This window comes from Tyto alba, unplaced genomic scaffold (genome assembly GCF_018691265.1).
Source record: "Tyto alba isolate M040663 unplaced genomic scaffold, T.alba_DEE_v4.0 Super-Scaffold_7, whole genome shotgun sequence".
Lineage (NCBI taxonomy): Eukaryota > Metazoa > Chordata > Aves > Strigiformes > Tytonidae > Tyto > Tyto alba.
Window position 1 is genome coordinate 24,155,469 of NW_024881328.1, and position 23,195 is coordinate 24,178,663.

The following is a 23,195-nucleotide window of genomic DNA, read 5'->3' on the forward strand; positions in this document are numbered from 1 at the left end:
CAAGACCTATCCTGGACAGGACAAAACAGATTCAAAGGTTTTATCCCACAGTGTGCCACCAGGATGGCGATTAACTGAAAGAAAGTTAAGGGGTTTTTAAGGCATGTGGAATCTCTCTTTCATATAAAGTAATGGAATTGAGTCTTTTTACCTTTTTATTCAGTTAAAAGGCTAAACAAAAGCAGTGATTTATCCAATACTGATGTGTCATAGCACCTTCCTTGTGTGTTGTACAACATGGGGTTGGTTAGCTAACATTTACTGAAGGACTGTCTGGAAAACCCATGCAAAAGCCATAATAGCTCTGGCTATTACAGCTTCAGCCCTCTTAGCATGTGACAGTTTGCAAAGCTTTTGCTTCAGTCATTTCTGTCCTTCATAACGATAAACTCAGGAAGGTGTCTGCAAAATAGAAGGCAATTTTAAAAAGCTAAATAAAAGTAGTCACTTGCATTAGTGAATCTTGAGTCCTTTAAGCCCAAATTAAATTTTTTTAAAAGTTGTTTTTAAAAAGATTACATAATATAAAACTTTGATATTGTGAACTTCAAGACTGATTCCTCTTTTTTGCAGTTTTTCTGGATGCAACAACTTACTAGAAAAGGTAAAAGCTATTCATATGTACCTTCATATTCACATTTATGAATATATATGCATCTGCTTATATTTTTCTCCCTCCAGTAAAGCACCGTATGGATTTCTGAATAACCTCTCTTATTTTAAGGCGATGCTTCTGGTGAAATGAGTTTATATGCTAGCTTGTTTAAGGAACATCATATCACTGGGAAACGATTGCTTCTTCTAGAAGAGGAGGATTTAAAGGACATGGGAATTGTTTCCAGAGGACACATCATCCATTTAAAGGTATTTAACAGAATATGTTGAACATTGCAATAGGTTATAGTGCGAGTATTAAGAAAGAGTCTGTGGGTTTTCAGTAGTACTAACAACAAAATAAGTTATAAAGCTAAATAGAGAACATATTTGGTATAAAAAAATCCCAGAGTTACAGGTTCACATGGATCTAGAACCCAAAGCAACCCGAGCATTTTATGAGGCATGAAGATGTGCTGTGATCTTTATAGTCCTCTGCAGTTCTTGGTTTTCTTGTGGGCTGGACTATCAGTACTGCTAAAGATTCACCTAGAGGGTCCATTCACCTGGCAGACTGCTTTAGATGTCTTCAGAGAGAGTTATCCCTGAGGATTTCTCTTTAGCTGAGGGACGAGCAGTTACGAAAACAATTATCTGAACTGAAATCTCTGAGTTTCTCAACTTTCAGATCTTATCTGTAGTTTACAACATACTTTGACTAACAGAACTCCATTAGACAGCTTTAAATCTCATTGACGGCCAGGTTGCTTTGCTTTTAAATCTTTGCTTCACAGTGTTATAAATATCCAAAGTTTGTAATGAGTTAAGAAAATCATGGTTTGGAAAATGTGATCACAACAGCAGTAGTAGTATTAATACTGTAGCCACAGGAGAGAGTTCAGTTTCCTGGCAGTCAGCTTCGGAAAAGGATTTCTCTAAAAGCAGTTTCTATAATTCTGTTGGGTCTCAATGATTTTATATCACAATTTACTAGTAAAGAGATACTTGTATCCTAATTGCGAATCCTGCAAGTGTGGCTTCATAAGTTGCACAGATTTATTCCCCTTTTGTTCATCAGCCGTTTTTTCCATGCCACACACCATTACTGATATATTTAATTTACATTTCCTACAGAGAAAATTATTGAAACTTAATAAAGTCAATAATGCCCAAAATGAAAGATTTCAGTTTCCTGGGTTGATTGAGCATAAATAAAAACAACCAAAACAACCCCCCAAACATCTCTTTCTCTGATTAAGCAGATCTGATTCTGAATGCGAAATGGGGCCAATCTGCCACAACAGTTTCCAGAACAGGGCTGTATTTTAAAGTCTTCTCACATGCCCTAGTGTATCCACATTGGCAAACAGTGCACACAGAGTTGCCATGTTGGTATTTGCAGTATGAGACACTGAATATCTCTCATCTGATTTTGTTGATTTTTTTTTCTAGACTGCTATTGAGAAGTTAACCCATGACTACCTAAATCTGTTTCATTTTCCACCATTAATTAAGGCAAGTTTCATTTTTTATATAAGAAGTGCTTCTTGTCTTGGTATGAATATTTTACTGTTCTTGTGTCAACTTTCCTACTGTTCGCAGGAGGGCAAAGCAGCAGTTCCTGCAGAGGGTTGTGACAAATGCAGAGGGTCAACAGCAGTGATGGGTTACATCAGAACAAGTAATAGGATAATAAATGTTGTTTTCAAGGACGCTCTAAGATTTTATCATGGAACCAGTAGTATTAAATTAAGACTACTGGTTGCGATTTCAGTCATTAATCAGAAATTACTCTTAAGAGCCATTCTTCTGAATGGGTGCCACTGACTGCTCACCACCAAAGACCCCTGACCCAGAATGAGCCCATCATTCCTCAGTTCGTTAATGTTACAGGAGAGAAGGATGATTTATAATGTCTAGTCACCCTGGTGTTAACCTGTTGGTTTTCTCATACTGGTAACAAGAGCCATGCAAAAAGAAGAGAGTGTTCAGGAACCTTGGGATTGCTAGAGTAGGTATTTGCCTGATTTAATTCGGTGAGCTAATCAAGCAATTCTAGACCCCAAAGCCTGAAGTAGCTTTTTTAGACATAATTTATTGCACAGCTATAGAGTGAAATACACTTAAAGTGAATTTACATACAGCAAAACGCTGTTCCATGAAGGGGAAATGAAAGCCGGGGCTTCGCCGCTGTGCCGTGCTGGCTGCAATTCCAGCAGCAGCGGCTGCCCCGACGCTCGCAGCGGCACCGTGCCACGCCGGCATGGCTCAGCCGGGAGCAGAAATGGCACAGCACCTCCCGGGTGCCAGCCGCTGCGCGCCGTGAACCCAGGCAGAGGCCCTGGCCCTGCTGGGAGCTGCGCTGTTGGGGCAGCGAGATGGCGCCTTCCAGCTGCCTGCCGGGCTTGCAGCATCTGCAAGGCAAATCCTTTCTGCCACCGAAGGCCTTGCTCCTGTCCCCCAGGGGCTTGTGGTAGATGTGAAGTCTCACCTTGCCTTTTTTTGGCAGGATTCTGCAGGTGGAGCTGAAGAAAACATAGAGAAAGTAGTGAATCTTGAACTCGTTTTTGGTTATCACTTGAAGCCGGGAAATGGTCCAAAGGTAAGCTGGGAGCGCTAGGTCATTTGGTTTGTTTGTCACTACCCAGAGGGTCCGGTATCTTCTGGACACATAATTTGCTGTGAGAATCCTCTTGTTTTGGAAAGCACTGACCAGATGTCAAGGTGGCAAACAGGGCTGCTTCGGTGATGGGGAACCACAGGCGAGGAAGAAAAGAGTGGCACAGAAAGCTTTGACTGAAAGCTTTTGTTTTCTCATGAACAACTTTTTTAACCATAATTTTTATAGTTCGGACTTTTGCTTTGTTCCTTTTATCCCAATGGGTGTGAAATAACAATCGATTTATGCAAAAAAAAACATTCACAGTTGAGCAGTGCCGAACACCTTGTGCTAGTGGATATTACTTTTGTCTTGGCAGAAAGGTGATGTCTTTTTATCCAGCCAAGAGGAGTATGGACAGTATATGGTATGCATGGCTGCTGGCTGGGGAGGACGGGGACTGGTCCTGGTGGTGACTGTGTTCACTCATGGTGCTGGGGAAGGAGAGAGCGGTAGGTGCAGCACCTTGCAGATGGCAAAAAGACTGTGCAGTGGCTGGTACAAGGCAATTACCAGCATGCCACATCCTAACCAAACCTCAGCTCCAAGCCAGACTGGTTCAAGGATCTCTCATTACGCCCTGTGTAACGGGAGCATTGACAACTCCAGATGTTCCAGCAAAGGATTTCCACCACGTTGTCTTTTCTCAAGAGTGAGGTTTGTCCCATGCTTTTTGTTTTCTTTATCCAGCCTGCCATGGACTCTGAGTTCAAGGGTTTTAGAATTAATCATCTATGTGGAAATGGTGTGCAAACCATTTCAGAGTTAGAGTCAGGGGTTGTGACAGCAGGATTTGTTTCCTTTTGTATTTGACAAATCTGCATTGTGTGTCCACCCTAAACTTGTGGGTGGCTGACTTTCATCTTGTGTTATCTGGCTGCTTTGCTTTCAGGGCATATTGTTTGTAGAAGTCCCTTGATTTCTGTACTTGGTGGTGCTTGCAGAGAAAGCATTTAGGTTTGTACTTAGTAGGAACTTGGACTCGTACTGAAATCATTTCATCAATTTGAAAAAGCTTTTTTGCTTTTTGTCTGGAGATTTCCTTTTTTTGTTTGTTTCTTTTATCCTAAGCACTTTTTTTTTTCTATGAAAATCTTCTTTATCACTGTGTGAATTACTTAGACTGACTTAGTGTTCTTGAATACATGTAGCTTATGATGCTGTACAGCTGCTTTTTTTGTAGGTGTGCATCTTTCTCTCCCATGTGCAACTCTACAAGGAACTAAAAGTCCATGAAATAGCTCATATCTCCCTTCCATTTCCAGTATGAGTTGTGAGCTGTAGTGCAGGAAGGTGGGCAACCTCCCCCAGGAAAGAGAACCCCCAGGAACCTCCCCCAGGAAAGAGAAACCTCCCCCAGGAAAGAAGGAATGAATAGACCTCTTAGTGTTGGAGAGAAATTCAGGTTGCACTAATGCCTGCTAAGTTCGAGGACAAGTATGTATTTTAGCCGTGATGGCAAAATTTGCAAATGAGACAGCGTGCCAAAGTCTATGGGACAGAAGGTGAATTGTCACGAGAGGACAGGGCTAGGTCAGTGGGCCTGCATAGTGCTGACATAACCTTTGCAGGTTTCTGACGTGCCAACTGAGAAACCTTTTTTTTGGAGGGGTCCTACCTTCCCTGTGACCTCCTGATTGGTCCTCTCTGCTCTGTGTGCTGTTGGGCCCCTTCCCAAGGAAGCCATTCCCCCTGCAGCCGTGGGCACGTGCCAAGCATGCCTTCCCTGGCAGCCCCCCCACCGCAGCGCCCAGGTCAGTGGTGCTGTTCCAGGGAATGCACAAATTGTCACCTGAGTTTGTCTGGGATGGAAATTTCTGTCCAAGATCTGCCTCTTACCTCCTACCTGCCTTTAAAGATGTTGCAGCTAAGCCAGTTTTAAAAAGGGTACTGGAAGGACTAGATCAACTAAGCTGTCGAGCAGGATGCTAGGCCCAACGTGAGCAAGGTAATTTGCATTAAACATAACACTGACAAAGACTAGTGCGGTATATATGATAGAGAAAATTTGGCTAGCTTGCTTCTTTGAAAATCCCTGGATACAATCTTCTAGCTCCCCTAGAGGCTGCTTTAAGCCAGCTACTGCTGCCATCCAGATTTGTTCCAAAATGAATTGGAGATACTGGGTAAACCAGGATCGAAGGGTTTAAACTTCTTTTACTGTCCCATTTTTGTAAAAGAGTGGTGCCTGTAAAACTGGGTCAGCAGAAGCACTTGGGATTGTACCTTCCACCATCTTTATAGCTAAAAAGATGGCCTACATCAGTTTAAAAATAAATTTCTCAAAGAAACTTTACCCTAATCAGTCCCTATAACTGGCTGCCTAGCTAAGAAGCATTTCTCCTGTTTTAGCCATGAAGAAAAAGAGTCAATAAGCTCAAATCTGGGTTACGAGTTGAGAACGTGTGTTCCCCAGGTGATGTGTAGACTGCTAGACCAGCGTACATCAAGGGAGGTTATTAGGCTTAGCTGGGAGATGGTGCAGCACAGCAGGAAGATCTCTGTGCAGAGGAATGGGTCGCTCTGGGAGGTTTTACCCCAGGCTGGCTCTGCGCTGGTCTCCTAGGCTGAGTTCCCATTAGTTATTGTAGTGCATCTTCTGGTGTAGTTGCCCCTGGAAGCAAGCCCATCCACGTGCTTGGAGGTGGCTCCACTAAAGCATGGGACAGGACGGACACGTGGGACGAAAGCACACTCCTGATCCAGCCTAAACTCTGGTGCGGGTGCAGCCTCGGCGTGCAGCGTGACACACCGCAATGCCACAGGGCATAGAAGTGCTCAGAAACCATTTGAGTGGTGCAGGTTAATTCAGATGCATTTGACTGGTCAGGGCACAGCACCACAGGCTCAGGTGTGAAGCTGGTTCCTCGGGGCACTGGTGTCCTCTCCCTGGCACTGCACCAAACCCCAGCAGCACAGCCAGCGCACCTTCTCCGTAAGCAGGCAGAAACTTGAGGGCCGTAGGAAGGGCAGTGCCTTTTAGCAAGGATCTAGATGAATATTCTTCATTTGAAGATTCAGTCTCGTCTGTACGCTGAATGGAACAGTGGCTTCCCAGTACACAACTTTACCAGCCTCAGATTTGTTATCTAATTTAAACTGCATCTTCTAGTGGGATTATGTTGGTTTCCACCAACTGACAGATGCAGTCATTTCATTACAGTTTCCTTCCCTTTTTAGCTGCATCTTTGGAGGTGATGAAAGCTCAGTTGACCTTTGTGCTCTCCGAATGCATCAGGAGTGAGTTCTGCAAAGCTAACCTGGTTTTCAGAGGTTTCTTTTCCAACTCTTGTAGTTCAAGTTATGTGGTTAATTCCATTCTCTTCCTTTTAATGACCTTTCTGTACACAATTCCCACTGAGCTGAAAGGTGATAGATTAAGACATTTTATATGATTTTTTTCCACAAATTAAAAAAAAAAGGGGTGGAGGGACACCAATTAACTCCAAGATACCAAAGAGGGTAAAAAAACAAACCCTGTCAATTGTGACTTGGGCTGATTTGCAGAACTGCAGAGGGAATTTTCAATGGCTTTCTCATCCTAGGTGGCTCATTAAAATTTCCCAATCAGGGAAAGGTGTCTGAGCTGTCGGCTGTGCACTGATGAATCACCCAACCCCTTAAGAAGGATGGTTCACAGTCTTTTTGTCTCCTGTTGATGCATTCTTTAGTTTTGGTCCTCAAAAGGGCAGATTTCACCATGCCTTTGAATGTTTTCATTTTTTACTGAGTGTGGCACAATCTGACCTATATCCAAACACAAAGCCTTGAAGTTGGCTCACCATTTTGCCTTATTTTTTCCCAGTTACCTCTCCCTCCATTTGACAAGGTAAGGAGCAGAGCCTCTTCAAAACCATCTGCTAACTGTGTGAACTATTTTCTAGCCTTGAATATCCAAATGGGGGGTATATTTTAATGCTGTTATTTAAATGTCTAGTGCAAAAGTGAATATAATATTAAGGGTACTTTAGAGGTCCACTGTGACCAGCTGTTCACGTGGAGAAATGGGCTAGCAAAATGCAGGAGGTACCAGAGAAAACAGTACTGAAATAGTTGTTGTAACTGGAATGCAGTCTCACAAGTGCTTGAGACAGTTTCTGCTGCTTTTTCCTCTCCACCCTCGTACCACATCAGCACTCATAAAGCCTTTCTTCCTTAAAGATAATTCCTAGTTCAGACAGACATGATATAACATCACCAGTTTAATTTGACATATAAGGTACTCCTCACATTACAGTTGTGGCAAAAAAATAAGCAAGGGCCAAGGTCTAAAATTTAAAATTCCAGTTTTGGAGTTTTTCAGTCGTGCATATTCCCCATTCTCTGAAGGTATTTTAACTCACTTCAGTAAGTAAAGCTGGCAGAGGAATTGGTTTTATCTGGCCCTTCCTTCCTTTGCAAGATACTTGGAAGTACCCTGACTTTCTAACGTGGGGTTATTTAACATTATCTCAAAACCTCGTCTTCTAAAGCCTCTCTCTTTAATTACATCTCAAAGCACAGTGCTTTCACTACTGAAGGCTAATAGTTAATGCAAGAATCAGAGTAGCTGTGTTTGTGTGCCATTTTCATGGATTTGCTCCTATTCTAATTAGTCATTAGTAATGGGGTAAATACTTTGTGAAGAAAAAAGAAAAATTACCTAAGCTGTAAAATAAAATCACAGCCACATTTAAATATAACCAGCAGCTTTAAAAACTGGTTAATGTATTCCGCTGAGGAGGCGGATCAGTGGTAGGGTGTTAGAAGTTTTGTACAGGTGACCTGAGTTCCTTGTATTTTCTTTCAAAGAGGCTTTTCTGGACCACATATTGTTTTTACACCAGGTGGAGCTGGTAGAACTCCATCACCTCTACTGGGATTTCTCCAGCTGTAGCATCCGTGCGTAACTGAGGTCAAACTCAAGCCAACACCTTTTGAAATCCTTGTGTAGGCAGTGCTGAGCCAGGGATTTCCATCGGAAATTATTCCACAATCTTGAAGAGGCATATAAACTTTTCAGCTAGGTAATTTTCTCACTTGACTTTCTAGACTTTTTAATCTCAAGCTTTGTTTTTATACTTCGGCCACTCTGAATTAACTTGCTGCCTTCCACACGTCTCTCACGTGTACAGCCTCGGTTACGGAGACGTCTGCAGAAGCACAGACAAGTTCCCAGTGGCGTGTGGGCTTGGCACGTCCTCTCCAGACAAAAGCCTGGAAGAGGAGCCCACGTCCCCGGCACGCGTCCAGCAGCCCTGCCATGCCTTTCCTGAGCTCCTGCGGGGCCTCGTCCCGGCGGCTGACGTCCCACGGGGCTGCAAAGCCCCCGCGTGTGAGCCGTGGCCTCCGTGTGGGGGGACGTGGTGCCTGCGCGGCTCCAGCGCGCTGTTCCCACGGGCGATCCGTGGGCAGTGCCGCTGGAGCGCGGGGCCGGCTCAGGCCGCGCGGGAGGGCGCCCACGGGGAGCTGGTTTCCGTCTCGCGTGCCTCCGCCGTCCCGCTGCGGCGAGCAGGCTGCTCGTGTGGATGGTGATGCCTGCGACCACAGCGACCCCCGTTCGCTTCTGATCACATGGCAAGGGCAGCTTTTGCCAAACGCAAGACTCAGGACCGCGGTTATCTCAGAGCTCTCCATCTCGGCTGCTGCAGCCTGCTTTTTTTGGGGTGCCAGCCCCTAGCACACTGTGCTGCCCGGTATTTGCCATGATGTTCCCCTCTGTGGCGGCACAGCGCTTCACAGAACTGGATATTAAAGAAGAGCGCTGCCGGGGGACAGCTATTTTTGGTACCGCTGGGTGGTCTGCGTAGGTGTTAAAAAAAGGCCTCGTGGTTCCCCAGGCGAAGCTCCAGCCAGCCAGTGCCTGTTGCCTCGCGGAGGAGTAAGGGCTTCAGCTTTCGGAGGACGGCACCCGGGCAACTGATAACATAAATACATCTTTCGCTTGCTTTGTTTCTGTACGTTTTAAGACCATCTCTCTCGGAAGGCCTCCCCTCCACCCCTCTTTTTTTTCTGCCTGCACAGCTGAAACAAAACCGGCGGTGGAGCCACCTTCTCTTGCTGGAGCCTGGCTGGCAACAGCCTGCCCTGACCTGAGACACCAGCCATTGTTAAGGGTATAACACATTTACATATTTTGCAATAAAACATCAGTTATTTGCATTACTGTGTCAAGTTTTATTTGATTCTTTCACCTAAAAATGACTCATTTTCCTTTCTTGTATTTTAAAAACCAACTACTCTAAGCTTGTTTGAGAATAATCAAAAATTGCCCATTTAGCTAGAAGTCATTTTCTTTTCAAAAGGCAAATGTTATTTAATCTTTCAGCTGTTCATTGTGCCATCATAAATACTTTCTTTTCAGCACAGTTGTGGGGACTGAAATGAGCCCACTAATTGCCTCCCATTTCGACTGACATGTGGTGGTTTAGTGGAAAGAGAACACAGCGGGGAGAAGGAAATAGGAGGCTGAGAAAATGAGAGCTAATTATTTTCACTGCCTCATGTCAGGCTCTGTGTCAGCCTTGTTTTTACAAACTGGAAGGTTTAGCACTAAATAAAACAAACTGGCGTCATGTTTTTATATACTGGCAGTGTCATGGAAGCAGCTGCACATCTCAAAGACAATATAATGCCTGCATTCGCATGGACACCATCTGACAGCCACTGTGAGCCACTGCTAATGAGGATATCACAGTGGTGCCAAGTGAAAGGTGCTGAATTATGTATGATTCTTCATCAGTGCAGCAATAGTCCTGTACATCATTATGAGACATTGTTTTGCTGAAGAGATTAAAACATTCTTAGTTCCAGACCCTGCAACCTATACACGCTACAAGAGGTTATTAATGGAATTTTTAGGGAGAGTTTCTTGTGGATTTCTTTTTGGTTAAAAATATCTCATGGGACAAAGCCATGGTGGGTCATGACACTATATATATAAAGAAGAGAAGCAAATTAACCATAATTGTGTTATCTTCCTTTAAATCCAGAATAATAAAATATCGTGTAGCAGGGTGATACATAATGATAAATAACCCAAGTGCTGTCACTAGATGTTCAACTCTAATGCCTTTAAAACAGCAGGTTTCAGCAGCTGAGATAGATAATAGCTAAGAATGTAAAGGAGCTTCTGGGGACCTAAATCATCAACATGCTACTACTTTTAGTACCAGCATGACCAACATTTTTTTTATATTTGTTTCATCTTGCTTTACATCTTACTTTTCTTCTAATATCCAGTTGCCTGCTACAATGCCGTTGCCATTTTTTCTTCAATCTTAAAAAAAAAAAAAAAAAAAGTTTATTGCAACGACTGATTTCAAAACGAATCCTGAATTTGGGCCTCCTAGAAAAATGAGGTATTTTCCCAGCAAGAGTTTTAAGCTGTTGTTGCAGGAGACATGTTTGTTGCTTAAAGCCCGTGCCTGATCTTCTTCCATTTCCCTTTTGGTTTTTGTTGCAGACATTAGTGAATATGGGGTTAAAGGAGTATTGTCACCACAGTAAACTGGAGACTTAATTTTTAAAGTGTTCTTATTTTCTGTTTTGAAGCTGAGGAGAAGTGGCTCAAAATACACGTGTGATTTGCTTTTCTTTTCTACAGACATTTTCAGAGGGTAGTGATTTATTGGCTCTGTCAGGGTGTTATTTGGAAATGTTTTTCACACAAAGTTTTGCTAGTTGTGCCTCTCTGTTCTGAAACTAGATTTAAAAAAAACCAAACCAAACCAAAACAAAAAAACCTGAAATTCTTTATTTAAGTCAAAATTGAGCAGGTAAATATTGAGAGGTATTTTAATGCTTGAATTAAAATATGTCCAGGGAAATCTCTTTGAAGGACTTGTATATTTATCAACTAGATATTTTGAACAAGCCATTTCCGAATTATTTTCCCACATACATCTGGCGCTAAATGTAGTCTTGATCCAAGAAATCTTACGGCTCCAATTCATCAAAGAATTGAAATACATATACTTGGTTATTCTAGCCAAATTTTTGCTTAAGTGGCTGAGCATCTGTCTCCTATTCATTGCTAAATAAGAACCTAGAATTTGTTTGGAAAACGAGGAGATATGTTCCTTTCTGCAGCACGCAAATCTCAAATTATTTACTGTGTGCTTGAACAAAACGGTTACCAAGTTTGTATGACAAGTAGCCACCTACTTAGATATTTCCCAAGTGCCTTGATTCAAAAGTCGTCTAGCTGCTGTCTTTTCTCCTTCCTTCCTTCTCTCTTTCTGTCTTTTCGATCCTTTCTCTTTTTCTCCCAGACTCTCCTTCCCTTTTTCTCCTCTCTTTATTTCCCTGTCTTTCTCTCTTTCTCTTTTTCACTGATGATTTTACAATAGCACAGAATGAAAACCTTTCCAAGTGAGACGTATTTCTGAGTGACCAGAGAGGTTATGCACGGTGTGGTAATTTGCCCTTTTGGTATCTGCGTGGTGTGGCTGGAGAGGGCTCCAAGGAGGACCGAAGGTTTGGGGGCTGGATTTGAAGGACGAGAGAGTGTACTTCTTTCTCTGAAGCTGCAGTTCGGAGCTGGGGAAGGCAGTGTTTGTGCAGGGCTTGTGCATCCACAGCTGCGTGGGGCAGCCTGATTCGTTCCCACACAGAGAGGGCTCCTGCGTGCGTGGCAGACCCGGCAAGGGGCCGAGCGCTGGCAGGTGCCCACCGCCTGCCAGGCCCTGGATTTACACAGCTTGTCAGCCTTTTCTTTAGAGTTGGTTGTTTGATTTATGTTGTTTACTAAAATGAGCTCACATTTGTCAGGTCTGGTCTGTAGGGAGATGTGAGTGAACAGCACAAAATCCTGAGTGTTGTGAAGGCACAGGAGCCCTGGCGCAAGGTGCGGCTCTGGCTCCCAGGTGCTTGGCATTGGTCTCACATCAGGACATGCACTGAATTAACTGGAGGGTAGTATTTTATGCCAATATTTTGTTCTTTCCTTGGCTCAGGTGCTTTTGTAAAACTTATCATCAAGCATCTTGTCTCTAACCTCAGGTTTGATCTGCAATAGAGAATCCAGGTAGCATGAATTTAGGAAGTCCTGCAAATTAAGTATGGCAACGAGGACAGTGTGGGCAGTGAGAGGAGCACAGTTTGAGAGGTGAGGAGGAGTCAAAGACAACTCGCTTTGCTGTTACTGTTCACTTACATAGCACGTACGGTCCTCAGCTGACGTCATGCTCTACCTACCTGGGAAAAGACAGGCATAGCCCTGGGTTAGCTCACAACCCAAAAAAGCAGGACAGAAAAGAGCGTGCAGAGAGATGCAGACCCTGGTTAGGAAACAGAGGCACAGAGCAACTTCGGCACCTTATCAGGCTGCACAGGAAGCCGGTGTCAGAACTGGAAACCGAAATCGGTGCCTCTGAGTCTTGGTCTGGTGCCCTGACCGCTGGACCATGGTCCCCATTGCTCAAACTCGCACTGGGGTGCTGTGAAAACCAACTCACACGTCCACTCTGCTCGTAAAATGCAGAAGCTTTCAGTGGGGACAGATGGACACACAGGGCCAAATGCCTTCATAAGCACAATTTGTTGTTGCGGTTCGGAAATTATTATACTCTAGTTTTCTTTTATCTTGGAATTGCCAATTCAATGCCTGATTGAAAGCTTTGAGACTTCTGAGGGCTGAGCTCCTAGGTTACATTTATGAGAGATGCACGTGCAAACACTAGCAGATAATCGCATGTGCGAACGGATACTTTTTAGGCTGCTGTACGTTTGTGTGTGCAAATAACTGCTTATGCAAGCCCTTGGCCCTAAGCGGCCATCTGTGTCCCCATTGAAAGTTTTTGCATTTTCTGAGCAGAATTGAGGAGAAGCCTGTCTCCTGCGAACGCTGAGACGGCACCTGCCTGGCCGGCAGCGTGCAGCTTACCCAGACCCTCCTGAACCCCTGGCAGGCCTGGAGGAGCTCAGATCCCCTCCTGCCTGCACAGAGGTGGAGACACTCTGCTCCACTGCAGCCCTGTTGTCACGCAGGGGACTGATTTTTGGAGGAGCTCCGGGCACCGGTCATTATCTAATCCCCAAAGCACCTGCCGGGCACACCAGCAAACGTTGGCTGGTTTGCACTGGACAGGCAGTCCCTGGTCCCCAGTGGGAGCCCCCCTGGCCACAGGCATGAACCCCTGGTCCCAGCACTCTGCCCACACAGGATGTCCTGCAGGATGCTGCCAGAGCCACCGGCTTCTGCAGGCTCACACCTGTGCAAAGTGTTGGGTAGTGGCCCTGTGTTCAGCTCTCGGGATTATTTAAGGATACCTTTCATTGCTTTGGTTTATTAGACTCACTATAATTATTTTCTAAGCTTGAGCTTGCTTATAATTAATAGTGCAGTTGGAGGTGAGCAGAATTTGAGGATGCTCAGTGTCTCGCCCGGCACTCGGTGTCTTGCTGGGCACTCGGTATCCGAAATAATTGAGCTGTAATAACCAGCTCATCCTCTTGCCCGTTACTTGAGGAACTGTCCTCACAGTGTTTCACAGACCCTCTGGTCGTTTGTTCCCGGGTTCACCGGGAAGGCATGCTTGGGGCTGGCTGCCAGCCCTGGCTGTGACCCCGAGTGGCGGATCCCACGGCCGCCCCATGCCTCCACTGCCACTCGGGTGTGCAGGGCGCCTGTGCTGCCCACCTGAACAGGCTCCCTGGGTGGGGGGAGCTGCCGTCCTCCCGGGAACCTTCAGGGGATCCACACCTCTGCTCTGAGGACATCCAGACCTGTCAACGTGGCGAATGTCTCGCAGGATGAGCTAAGAGGAGAGCAAACGAGAACCTGAGGGTTTTCCATTATCAACACTTTCCCTGGAAAATGTGCATTTCCTAAAATATGTATATGTTCCTTATCTTTCTTGTTGGGTTTTCCCCTCTATATTGAGGATTAGGGTTTGGGTTGTTTTGGCTTTCAGTCTTGTTTCATTTTGTGGGGTTTTTTTATTTGTATTCTAACAATCCAGCTTCCTTTTTTTATTATTCATAGGATTGTAAATGGAAAATGTACATGGAGATGGACGGGGATGAAATTGCAATAACCTACATAAAAGATGTGACATTCAACACTAACCTACCTGATGTAGAGATTTTAAAGATGACAAAGGTATTTACAGCCTTAAAGCTTTCACAAATTCACAGATCTCAAACAAAGACATTAAAATACCACAGCAGTCGACTTTTGTGCTTGCAGAAGCTCAATCTCTTGACAGCTTTTAAATAAAATGCACATTTTAAACAGATTTGTATCATAATAGGAGTTAGGTATTTTGGTTCTCTTTTAAGCTGACAATAATGTTAACAATAGAAAAATAAGAGGAGGAACTAATTTATATTTTCTTGTTTTAATTCCATGTTATATCCTCTGAATTTATTTTCCCTTTTAAATAAAAGAATGTTCAAAAAATTACTTTCCTTTTCAAGAGAAGAAAGTGATTTAAATATTCCAGTTTGAAACTTTGTGATTTGTCTTTTTTTTTTTTTTTTTTTTTGACAAGGTTTTAGAACTTTTACATGGTTCCAAAACTTCCTCTTTCATGCAACGATAGGTTGCAAAGACTGAAACCCATCAACAGACAGTACAGCGTTGAACACCTGCAATTCAGCGTCACTAGGCATTTTACCTTATTTCAGAACCTGTCTGTAAATATTTACCTGACAGCATTTAGACGGCTTTTACCATAAGCAACAGAAGCTTTGTTAATGCAGAGGGCATTCTGTTTGCTGTTATTTTAATTGTTTGGTTTTATTAATATGCTCTACTCGGTAATAGCTAACAAAATAAATTTCTAAATGAAAAATTATACAGCTTGATTACCAACTAGAATGCTGCTCTAATGTACACTGATAAAAAACCCCAAATTCCTGAATGCTTTTAACTGAATTTTTGGAGCAAAATTTTGGGGTAACCTTACGTTATTTTTTCTAAAGGAAAAACTGAAAATCAGATTCTCAACAGTCAGAATTTTAAGGAAAATGTGAAAATAGTAATATTTGCCAAAAAGAATCCTTATATTTAATTCATGCTAATACTATTTTTATAGTTCATGATTTCTAGAACAACACTTGTGATTTTTAAAAATAATAATAATTATTATTATTGTTGTTGTTGCAAATGGTTTTCTGTTTAATTTTCACCTTGGACATTTTAATTCTTTCCTTAAAAAAAAAAACAAAAAGCTTAAAAATTAAATAAACTAACAACTAGATACAATAACATCAACTTTTCACATACTTCAACATTTTTATATCTGCCAGAGAATATCTCTGAGAATCTCTACATATCTGTTCTTGCTGGCCTCTGTAAGTCTAGCAGGAAAAAAACCTGTACATGCACAAAAATGAAGAAGGTTTATGCCCCTATGAAAACATTTCATGTTGTCTTACCTACTGTCACTTACAGAAATCTCTTTTCAGTTTCCTTTTGTAAACAAGGAAGTAAATAATTCCAAAATATATTGCTTTGTCTCATAATTTTTTAAGAAAAGTATTGATGATAACAATATGGAAATGGATAAAAAAAGGCAAATGTTGATAATATCTTTGGGGTGTTTCAGAAAGAAGTCAGGAAATGAAAAGCACCTTATAAAACTCCCACCATGTTTTTTTCAGCCACCGTTTGTAATGGAGAAATGGATTGTGGGGATAGAGGAACACCAGTCTGTAGAATGTGTTGTTACATATGAGGTAAGCTCTAAGAAACAAATAAAAAAATTGTTTATCCAAGATAAAACCTACATGGGAGGTGTGGAAATAGCATCCTCTGGCTTTGCTATATCCTATAATCAAGTCTCAGCAGCCTGTAATTAATTGTAAAATCTAAAGTTCGGAACAAAAGCTGAATGAGGTTTATAGAGACAATGTCCTCAGGCTGCTGCCTGGGGCGGCTCTTTTTCTCAAGGACGAAAACTCCTTTTGCTTGAAGTGTAATGGTCAGTGTTGTTTGCATTACTTGAAGAGACTGTTTTTTACCTTTTCAATCAAGTGCTAATTAGGAGAGCAGAGAAGCGACAGGAGAAGAAAGAAAAAGAGAAGTCAAAGACTAAAATAAGATAAAATAAAATCCGGAAGACAATTTACTGTGATAGAAATTCACCTTTGTAAAAAGAGTTTGCAGTTACTTACAAAAGTGTTTTTATAAAGACCAGTGCTGTGTGTCACAAGGAGGCTAATGAGATTCCAGCTCTGTCCTGAGCAAGGATTCAAGTAGTGATGGAGAGACGGGCAAATCCTGGACCTTGCTTGCCTGTCTCTGAAGTGAAGAACGGTAGTTTTCTTTCAGCCTGAAGTTTCTCACAGAAGTCATAGGCCCTTAACAGCAAACTGAAGAGCTTTTTTGTAGAGTCCCACTGCAAAAATACCTGCATAGTCCTACCTCTTTTAGCAGAAAGCACTGCCCATTTGACCCTCACATTATTATCACTTGTAAAATATATTTTTGTGTTTGTAGAGGAAGGCCTTCAGATCTTTCCTCCACATGGTACATGAATTGAAACAGTTATTCACTACCACATTTTTAGCACAATCACAAAATACCAGCCAAAATTATCTAGAGTCTAAAAATACTTGAGAACTGGCTAAGTGGTTTTGCAAAAGAGATATGTTGAAAACTCTGCTGCTGCCCAGGCATTAGTGGAAGTTCCTTTGTAGGAGACCTTCGTGTGTTGTATGTTGTTATGTCCTCATGCATGTTGTGTCCTTCCTGAGCAGAGTGACGTTAGAGCTCCCAAAACCACCAGGCACATCCAAGCTATCTGCTGGAGCAAGGTGAAAGCACAGGATGAGGTCGAGACAGTCCAGCTGATGATACAGACCTCGCTTCCCAACTCAGAGGGGAATTCACGGAGCAGATCTAACTCAAGTAAGCCAGTACACGCGAACTTTATTGCTGACATGGGCAAGGCGTATGTGGGGAGAACAGCAAAAAATCAATGCCATTATTCTGTTACAACAACAGAGCACATCCTGCAGCGTCAGCTGGTGGTGTGGTCCCTGTAATGTCTTCCTAGATGCATGCAGGAGCACCCTGGCAGGCATGTCTGACTTAGCTTAAAGGCTAAACTTTGGGTAGTAACATGTTCACAATGCGATTTAAGGGGGATGACCTGTATGCTTCTATAGGAAGCATGCTCGAAGTCCATTGTGATTAGTTACAAATCTTCTGTTTGCTGTAGTCACTTGCAGTTGCACATCAACATCAGCCTTAGAGCCCAGATCCTTCTGCTCCAAAGCCCCAAAGCTTCACATCTTCCAGTAATAAGCAGCCTTAAATCCTGACACTTTTTCAACCCCTTCCTTGGGTTGGCTTGGGGTCAACTTTTCCATCCCCTCCAGTACTGTCACATCCCAACTCAGATGAGGGAGACAAGTGATTTAGATTTGTAAACCCCTGACAGAGTGGACAACAGTGAGACAAGTCTCAAAGTCCATGCACAAACATTTATTAATTTCCCACAATGTACTAATTGGATACATGATAGTTGGCTAAGTATATAATGAATTATGGCAAACAATACAGTATGCCTTGCATTACCTAACAATAATAAGGAAAAAAGAGGAAAAAGAAAAGAAGAGAGAGAGAGAATAGAGAAATAGAGATCACCAGTCCAGGGTCCTGCGTTGGTCCTGTCTGAGTTCATCAGGGATGCATCCGTTGTCTTCACTTCTTCATGTGTCCTTTTTTATTTTCTATCTATTACTTGCTTGCTCTCTTGCTTGCTTGTCTTCACTCCTTTTCCCCCCTCAGTTTATACACTCTTTCCTTGGGTCCATCCCCTATGCCCACCCACATACCTACATATCACATGTATGGGGAGGAGTAAGGTGCTTTATGGGATGATGTAATTAGCATGATTTTGTTAGCCTATTCATTAGCCCATTCAGGGGTGTCAACTTTAATATGCATTTTGTAGATAATTAAGCAAAGGTCATTCACTGGACAGATGGCTCTTGAAACGTTACATGATGCAGCAGAGTAGAGCCATCCTGCCTTCACAAGACTCCCTCTTCCAGCTGCATCTTGTGCTAATCAGGCCTCCTTATCAGCTCCAGGCTCCACATTATTCAACCTGTGACTATAATTTTGTTACTTGTGAGTGTTTGAAGCATTCCTCAGCTCAGAGGGCCTCTGTTTCCCCCCATTCCTGCTCTTTCAGACGGTTTTTCTCAGTCCCTGCTTCTCTCAGGCAGGTTTTCTCAGATCCTCACAAGTACAGAAGGTCAGTGGGAGAGGTGTTTGTGCCTATGGTCCAGGATTCTTCCCCTGTCTGTTGGCATATGTGTACACATCCACGGTAGCCTTTCCATGATGGGAGGCCTGCTCTTCTCCAAAGTCTGCTTGTGGATGCTGGATTGGGGGATTAGCCAGCAAATCTGCCCTTCTCCAAATCTTCCCCTCTTCACCAAGAGAGCACTCAGATTTGTGGAGCCAAGTGTATTGTCGTAGCAAAAGCATTTGAACTGAATTATAGCACTCTCACAAAGTGTGCAGGACCTGGGTTGAAGATGTGTTTCTCAACCAGCATGTCAGGAAAGCATCTGCTGGGAAAGGAGACAATCTCACACATCTCTACCCTGTACCTGTTGGAAATAATGGAGTTTTTCGGAGCTGTTTTGGGGGAGCCAGTGCTTTCAGCAGCTTTTATCATGGATTTCTCTCCCTGCCACCCAAACTCTGCAGGAGTGCTTCGGCCAGGTCTTTCCTCCTGCTGTTGGCCACCCAGCACACAGGCAGCTTTGCATGGATGTTGTGTGTGGATACAGGGCACCTCCTGGAAGAGATGTGTGGGTGCAGATTGCTCTTGCTCTGCCCAGTGCTTTTGCAAGAGGGACACACATACTAAGGCTGTAGCCTCAGAAGCTGCATGTGGGTGGCAAAAAGTCCCCTGTGGGTGATACGGTGTTTTGACAGGTACATGCTGCCAGCCTGGCAGACCCCATAGGTGCTCCTGATGTCATGCTCTGCTGTGAGGAAGAGTGGAAATCTTCCCACCGCACTCTTTTTCTGCAGCCCATGTGAACCAGCCCTAGCTCATCATTATCTGACTTTCTGGAATAGTGTTTGTTGTGGCTTCTAGGGCTTGACTTGTTCAGTGAGATGTTTAATAATACAGTGGGCTCTACACTGCAGTCTTCTTTTCCTAACTAAAGTATGCCACTGACATAGTCAATTCAGTTGACTCTAGCACAGTTCTGCCTTTAAGATCTGCTGTTCTTTTTGTAAAGGTGTTTGTTAGCCAAAGCTGTTTTTCTGGTTGACTTCACAGTAGGTCTGCAGAAATATTTGGGTTGGGACAGCTGAAGGGCAGCACAGGAGCTGGAACAAGATGCCAGTCAGCAGAGGGTAAACTTCTCCAATGTTGTACACTACTACCAAATGTAGAAGAATGGCGCCATGAACTGAGAGGTGCTGGGTTTAGACTACAGGCACATCTAAAATGGGTGCTCTTATTCTTAAGCAACTGTGATCTAATTACAACACAACTGTATTTTGTAATGGAGATGGGAACTAGAGCTTGTCCTAAAAGATACATCTTCACTGCAGATTAGTTCTGCTGATGGGGATTACCCTGGTTTCAGGGTGATGAGCCATACAGCTATACCAAAGTGTGGTGTTGTATCTTCACAGGTTGACTCTGCCACAGTAAGCCGAGCTGCTTTCATTTTTTTGCGGTGAGCGCTGGGAGAGCTTGTCTGTCCCTTTGGCACATGGAAGAGTTACACGAAGGCACTAATGTATTGTCAGCACCCAAGTGAATAGGCACAGTTGAGAGGAGGTGGGTTACCAGCCAGTGTGAAAGCTGTGCCTCAGCTCTAGCAAACCTTCTGGCCTGTCTTCTTTACCAGACCACCTACCCCAGGTTTAAAACACCACCAAATCCAAGCTCAAAGGTAAGGGTAATACCTAAGAGGCTAAAATAACCAGCAGTGAAGGTACTACCTCTGTGGGCTGCCACATAGAGCATTTAATTCAGTGTACAGAGTTGGTGGCTCAGAGACCATATGAGGGAGAAGCCCCCCAGCCCACGAGAGGTGAGAGGCAGCCCCCCGGGACACACCGGGAGGTCCCTGCTGGGCAGCTGGTCCCTGGGCTGGTGACTGGGGGATTCATAAGGAGCAGGGACTGAACAGCCTAAAGGCACTGAAGGTAGCCCCGTGTTCAGGACAGCATTGGCACTGGTCCCACAGGGCATGTGGTGGTCCCCTGAGAGTTCATAACAAATGAAGACCCAAACTTAAGTCCTGAGCCTGCTGCTCCCTGGTTTGAGGCTTGTGTTTTATATCCACAGCCTTCATAGGAGGGCACAGGGGAATGGCAGAGGAAATGGTGTCTAGCAAGTACGTTTCAGCATGCATGTTTCTTTTGAAACTCTGATTTTCAAGGAGGTTAAGAAGCAGAGAAAGCAATTCCTATCTGTCTTTTCATGAAAGAATGTTCATCTCTCAGTGCAGCCAGAGCTATCTGCTGTGGCAGTGTCACACTCACACTTTGACAGGAAAGACAGTTTCCTTTTGACATATTTGACATTGAGTTGAAGTGATTTAAATCTTTTGGGATTCAAGCAAGTCTGTGGAAAGGAGGAATGGAAGAGACAATCCATTACATCTTAACAGGAGCAATCCTAACGAGGACAGAGCCACTACCCAGCTCCCACAAAACTCCCCACGGCTGATGCAGCGTTGCAGCGAGAGGTAGAGGGCTCGTGGCATAGGAATTATTGCCCTGGAAAACCTGGAAAAAAAGCGAGAGAGGAGCTGGGGTCCTCTGTTGAAGATAATAACATTTCGGTCCCATTTATGCTGTTTCAAGCTGGAGGGGTTATGCTTTCCTGTTGGAATAATATTAGAAATCTTTAAGGACAAATCATTCAAATCTCTCTAGAGCAAAATTATTTAATCTATTCCCTGTGGGTTTTTGGCCAGAGTTGTGGCCTTGAATAAGAAGAATTCATGGTCTCTGCTCTACCCATAAAGTAGCAAACCAGGCAGCCCTTGCAGTTCAAATGGAAAATTTGCAACTATTGTATTTGCTATAAGCTTTCATGCAAACCATAGGACTGACTTTCAAAAGCACTTCAGTCTGATCTCTGGGAGCTACAACTTTTGTTACGACCCCAGGGCTGTGACAGTAGGTGTGAGGGAACTGTAATACCCTGTCACTCACAGTTAAGCACCGTCTGAGCTATCCTGACTGAAGCCTGCTGCCTCACTGGCCTTTCCACAGACAGAGTTGATTTTCTGCATGAAGCCGGATGGAGCTGTGTAGATGGGGCTTAGACTCAGTATCTGGAGAATTGGATTGACACCTGAATTTGTAGTAATAATAACAGTGGAAGTGGCTCTGGTTGTTGTGGTGTGTGGCAGTCTGAAGAGAAAATGGAGCGAGAGGAGGTGAATCTGGCTGCCACGGCAGGGATTTGCACTGGGGTCTGCACCGCCTCCGCCCCTGTGCTCGGCTGTCAGCAGCGTGACCGTGTCGGCTCGGAGGGACACAAGTGGAGGGCGATGCTGTGGTGGTGCCAGCACTTTGGGGTGCCTGCTCCATGCCTGCTCTGGAGGTCTCCAGGCTCTTTTGCAGTGAAAGCTGTAGAGAAATCTGCCAAGGCTGCCAAGTGCATCACAGGAGATGTTTAAAACCAGGTTGGGTTAAAAACACTGGGAGGCACTTGGGAGTGGGAACCCACTTGAACAGCCAAATGGATGGTTCAGTATGTGTCTTCTAGTCTAAGCTCCATAATTGGCACTGGCATCAGAAATATTTGCATCACTTGCTATTTTAAAAGTCCAACATTATGTTTGTAATGTTGAACATACACAAACCTAGGACTATTTGCTGCAAGGTTGGGAGGGGAAGGGTGGTTTGAGATATGTCGAGGTTCTTCAGAGAGAAACCCCGGTACCTAACCTTACACCTTTGGTAAACCAGAGCACCATTTTCCATCAATTCACAGAAAGCTGACTCTGTTTCCATTTCCCTTCCAGGTATTGACAGCCAGTGGATGCAAACGCTGCGGATGCACCAAATAGCGAAAGCCATTTCTCTGCAGCACGGCCACCCCCACAGCCCGACCGCTGTCACCCACTACCTGCCCTACCTTCACAGCCAGGACTCCTACGCCGCTGCCGTGAGGAGGACGCGTGGACCCGTCAGTTACCAGTTCACGTCCATCAGCCACTCTAGAAACTCCTCTCCCCTCTCACACAGTTTGATGAGAAACCTCTCAAATCTGCACCTGAACTCGAAAGGCAGCAGCACCTCCAGCACAGCCTCCGACACCCCTTCAGAGAGGGACAGATCTGCCGGCAAAGGCAGAAACACCTCGCGCAGTGGTAACTCCCGCAGCTCCTCGGACGGGCGGCGCAGCGGGACCAGCTCCCCCGTGCCCCCCCGGCACTCGGGAAGAGCCTGCAGGACTTCCTCGCCAGCAGCCCCCCTGGCCCCCCAGCACCGCCGGTACCCCCGCAGCCCCCCTCAGCCCAAGGCCATCCCGGGCATGCCCCCACAGGGCGAGAGCGAGCCCAGGAGGGGCGAAGGGGAGAGCAGAGTCAGCGAGGGGGGGTGGATAAAGGTGCAGCATGCAAAGAAGCCCCACAGGCAGTCTGCTGGCAAGCCGGGGAAGGAGAGGTCCAGGGGGAGTTGGCGGGGCCGGAGGACGTTCTGAGGGAGGAATTTGCCCCTTTATTTAACTGAATGTTCCACCTAAAGAAGATATGCCTGCTCCTATTTGATTCACCACAGCGGAGCCGGGATGCCACCTACCTCGCTGGCCGGCGTGGCCCGGGCCCGGCCTGCCAGTGGAAGGGGAGAGCTGCCTGCCCCTCCTGTCACGGTCAGCACTGAGGGATTTCATTTGATTTTTCTCCCCTCCATTTGGCTGCTCATGTTCTCAGCTGACTGGATATCCACTGATTTGCTTAATATTTCAATAATAAAATCAGTAAGGCACAGCCAAGTGCCATAATGAAA

The 23,195-nt window shown here is 44.5% G+C and overlaps 1 protein-coding gene across 4 annotated transcripts in view; it reads left to right on the forward strand.

Moving 5' to 3' along the window:
• The window catches only part of MAP3K20 (mitogen-activated protein kinase kinase kinase 20), a 94,454-nt gene extending 71,259 nt beyond the window's left edge, over positions 1-23,195 (forward strand). For 2 of the 4 annotated variants that reach the window (XM_032989671.2, XM_032989670.2), the window contains exons 13-20: positions 574-604; positions 725-864; positions 2,047-2,109; positions 3,104-3,196; positions 14,220-14,336; positions 15,842-15,916; positions 16,940-17,090; positions 22,211-23,195. In XM_032989671.2, coding sequence (XP_032845562.1) covers positions 574-604; positions 725-864; positions 2,047-2,109; positions 3,104-3,196; positions 14,220-14,336; positions 15,842-15,916; positions 16,940-17,090; positions 22,211-22,890 — 1,350 coding nt within the window. In that variant the 3' untranslated portion in view covers positions 22,891-23,195. Of the gene's footprint in view, positions 1-573; positions 605-724; positions 865-2,046; positions 2,110-3,103; positions 3,197-14,219; positions 14,337-15,841; positions 15,917-16,939; positions 17,091-19,856; positions 19,879-22,210 lie in introns of those variants that run through there. The other 2 variants (XM_042808548.1, XM_042808549.1) reach the window with 2 other exon arrangements.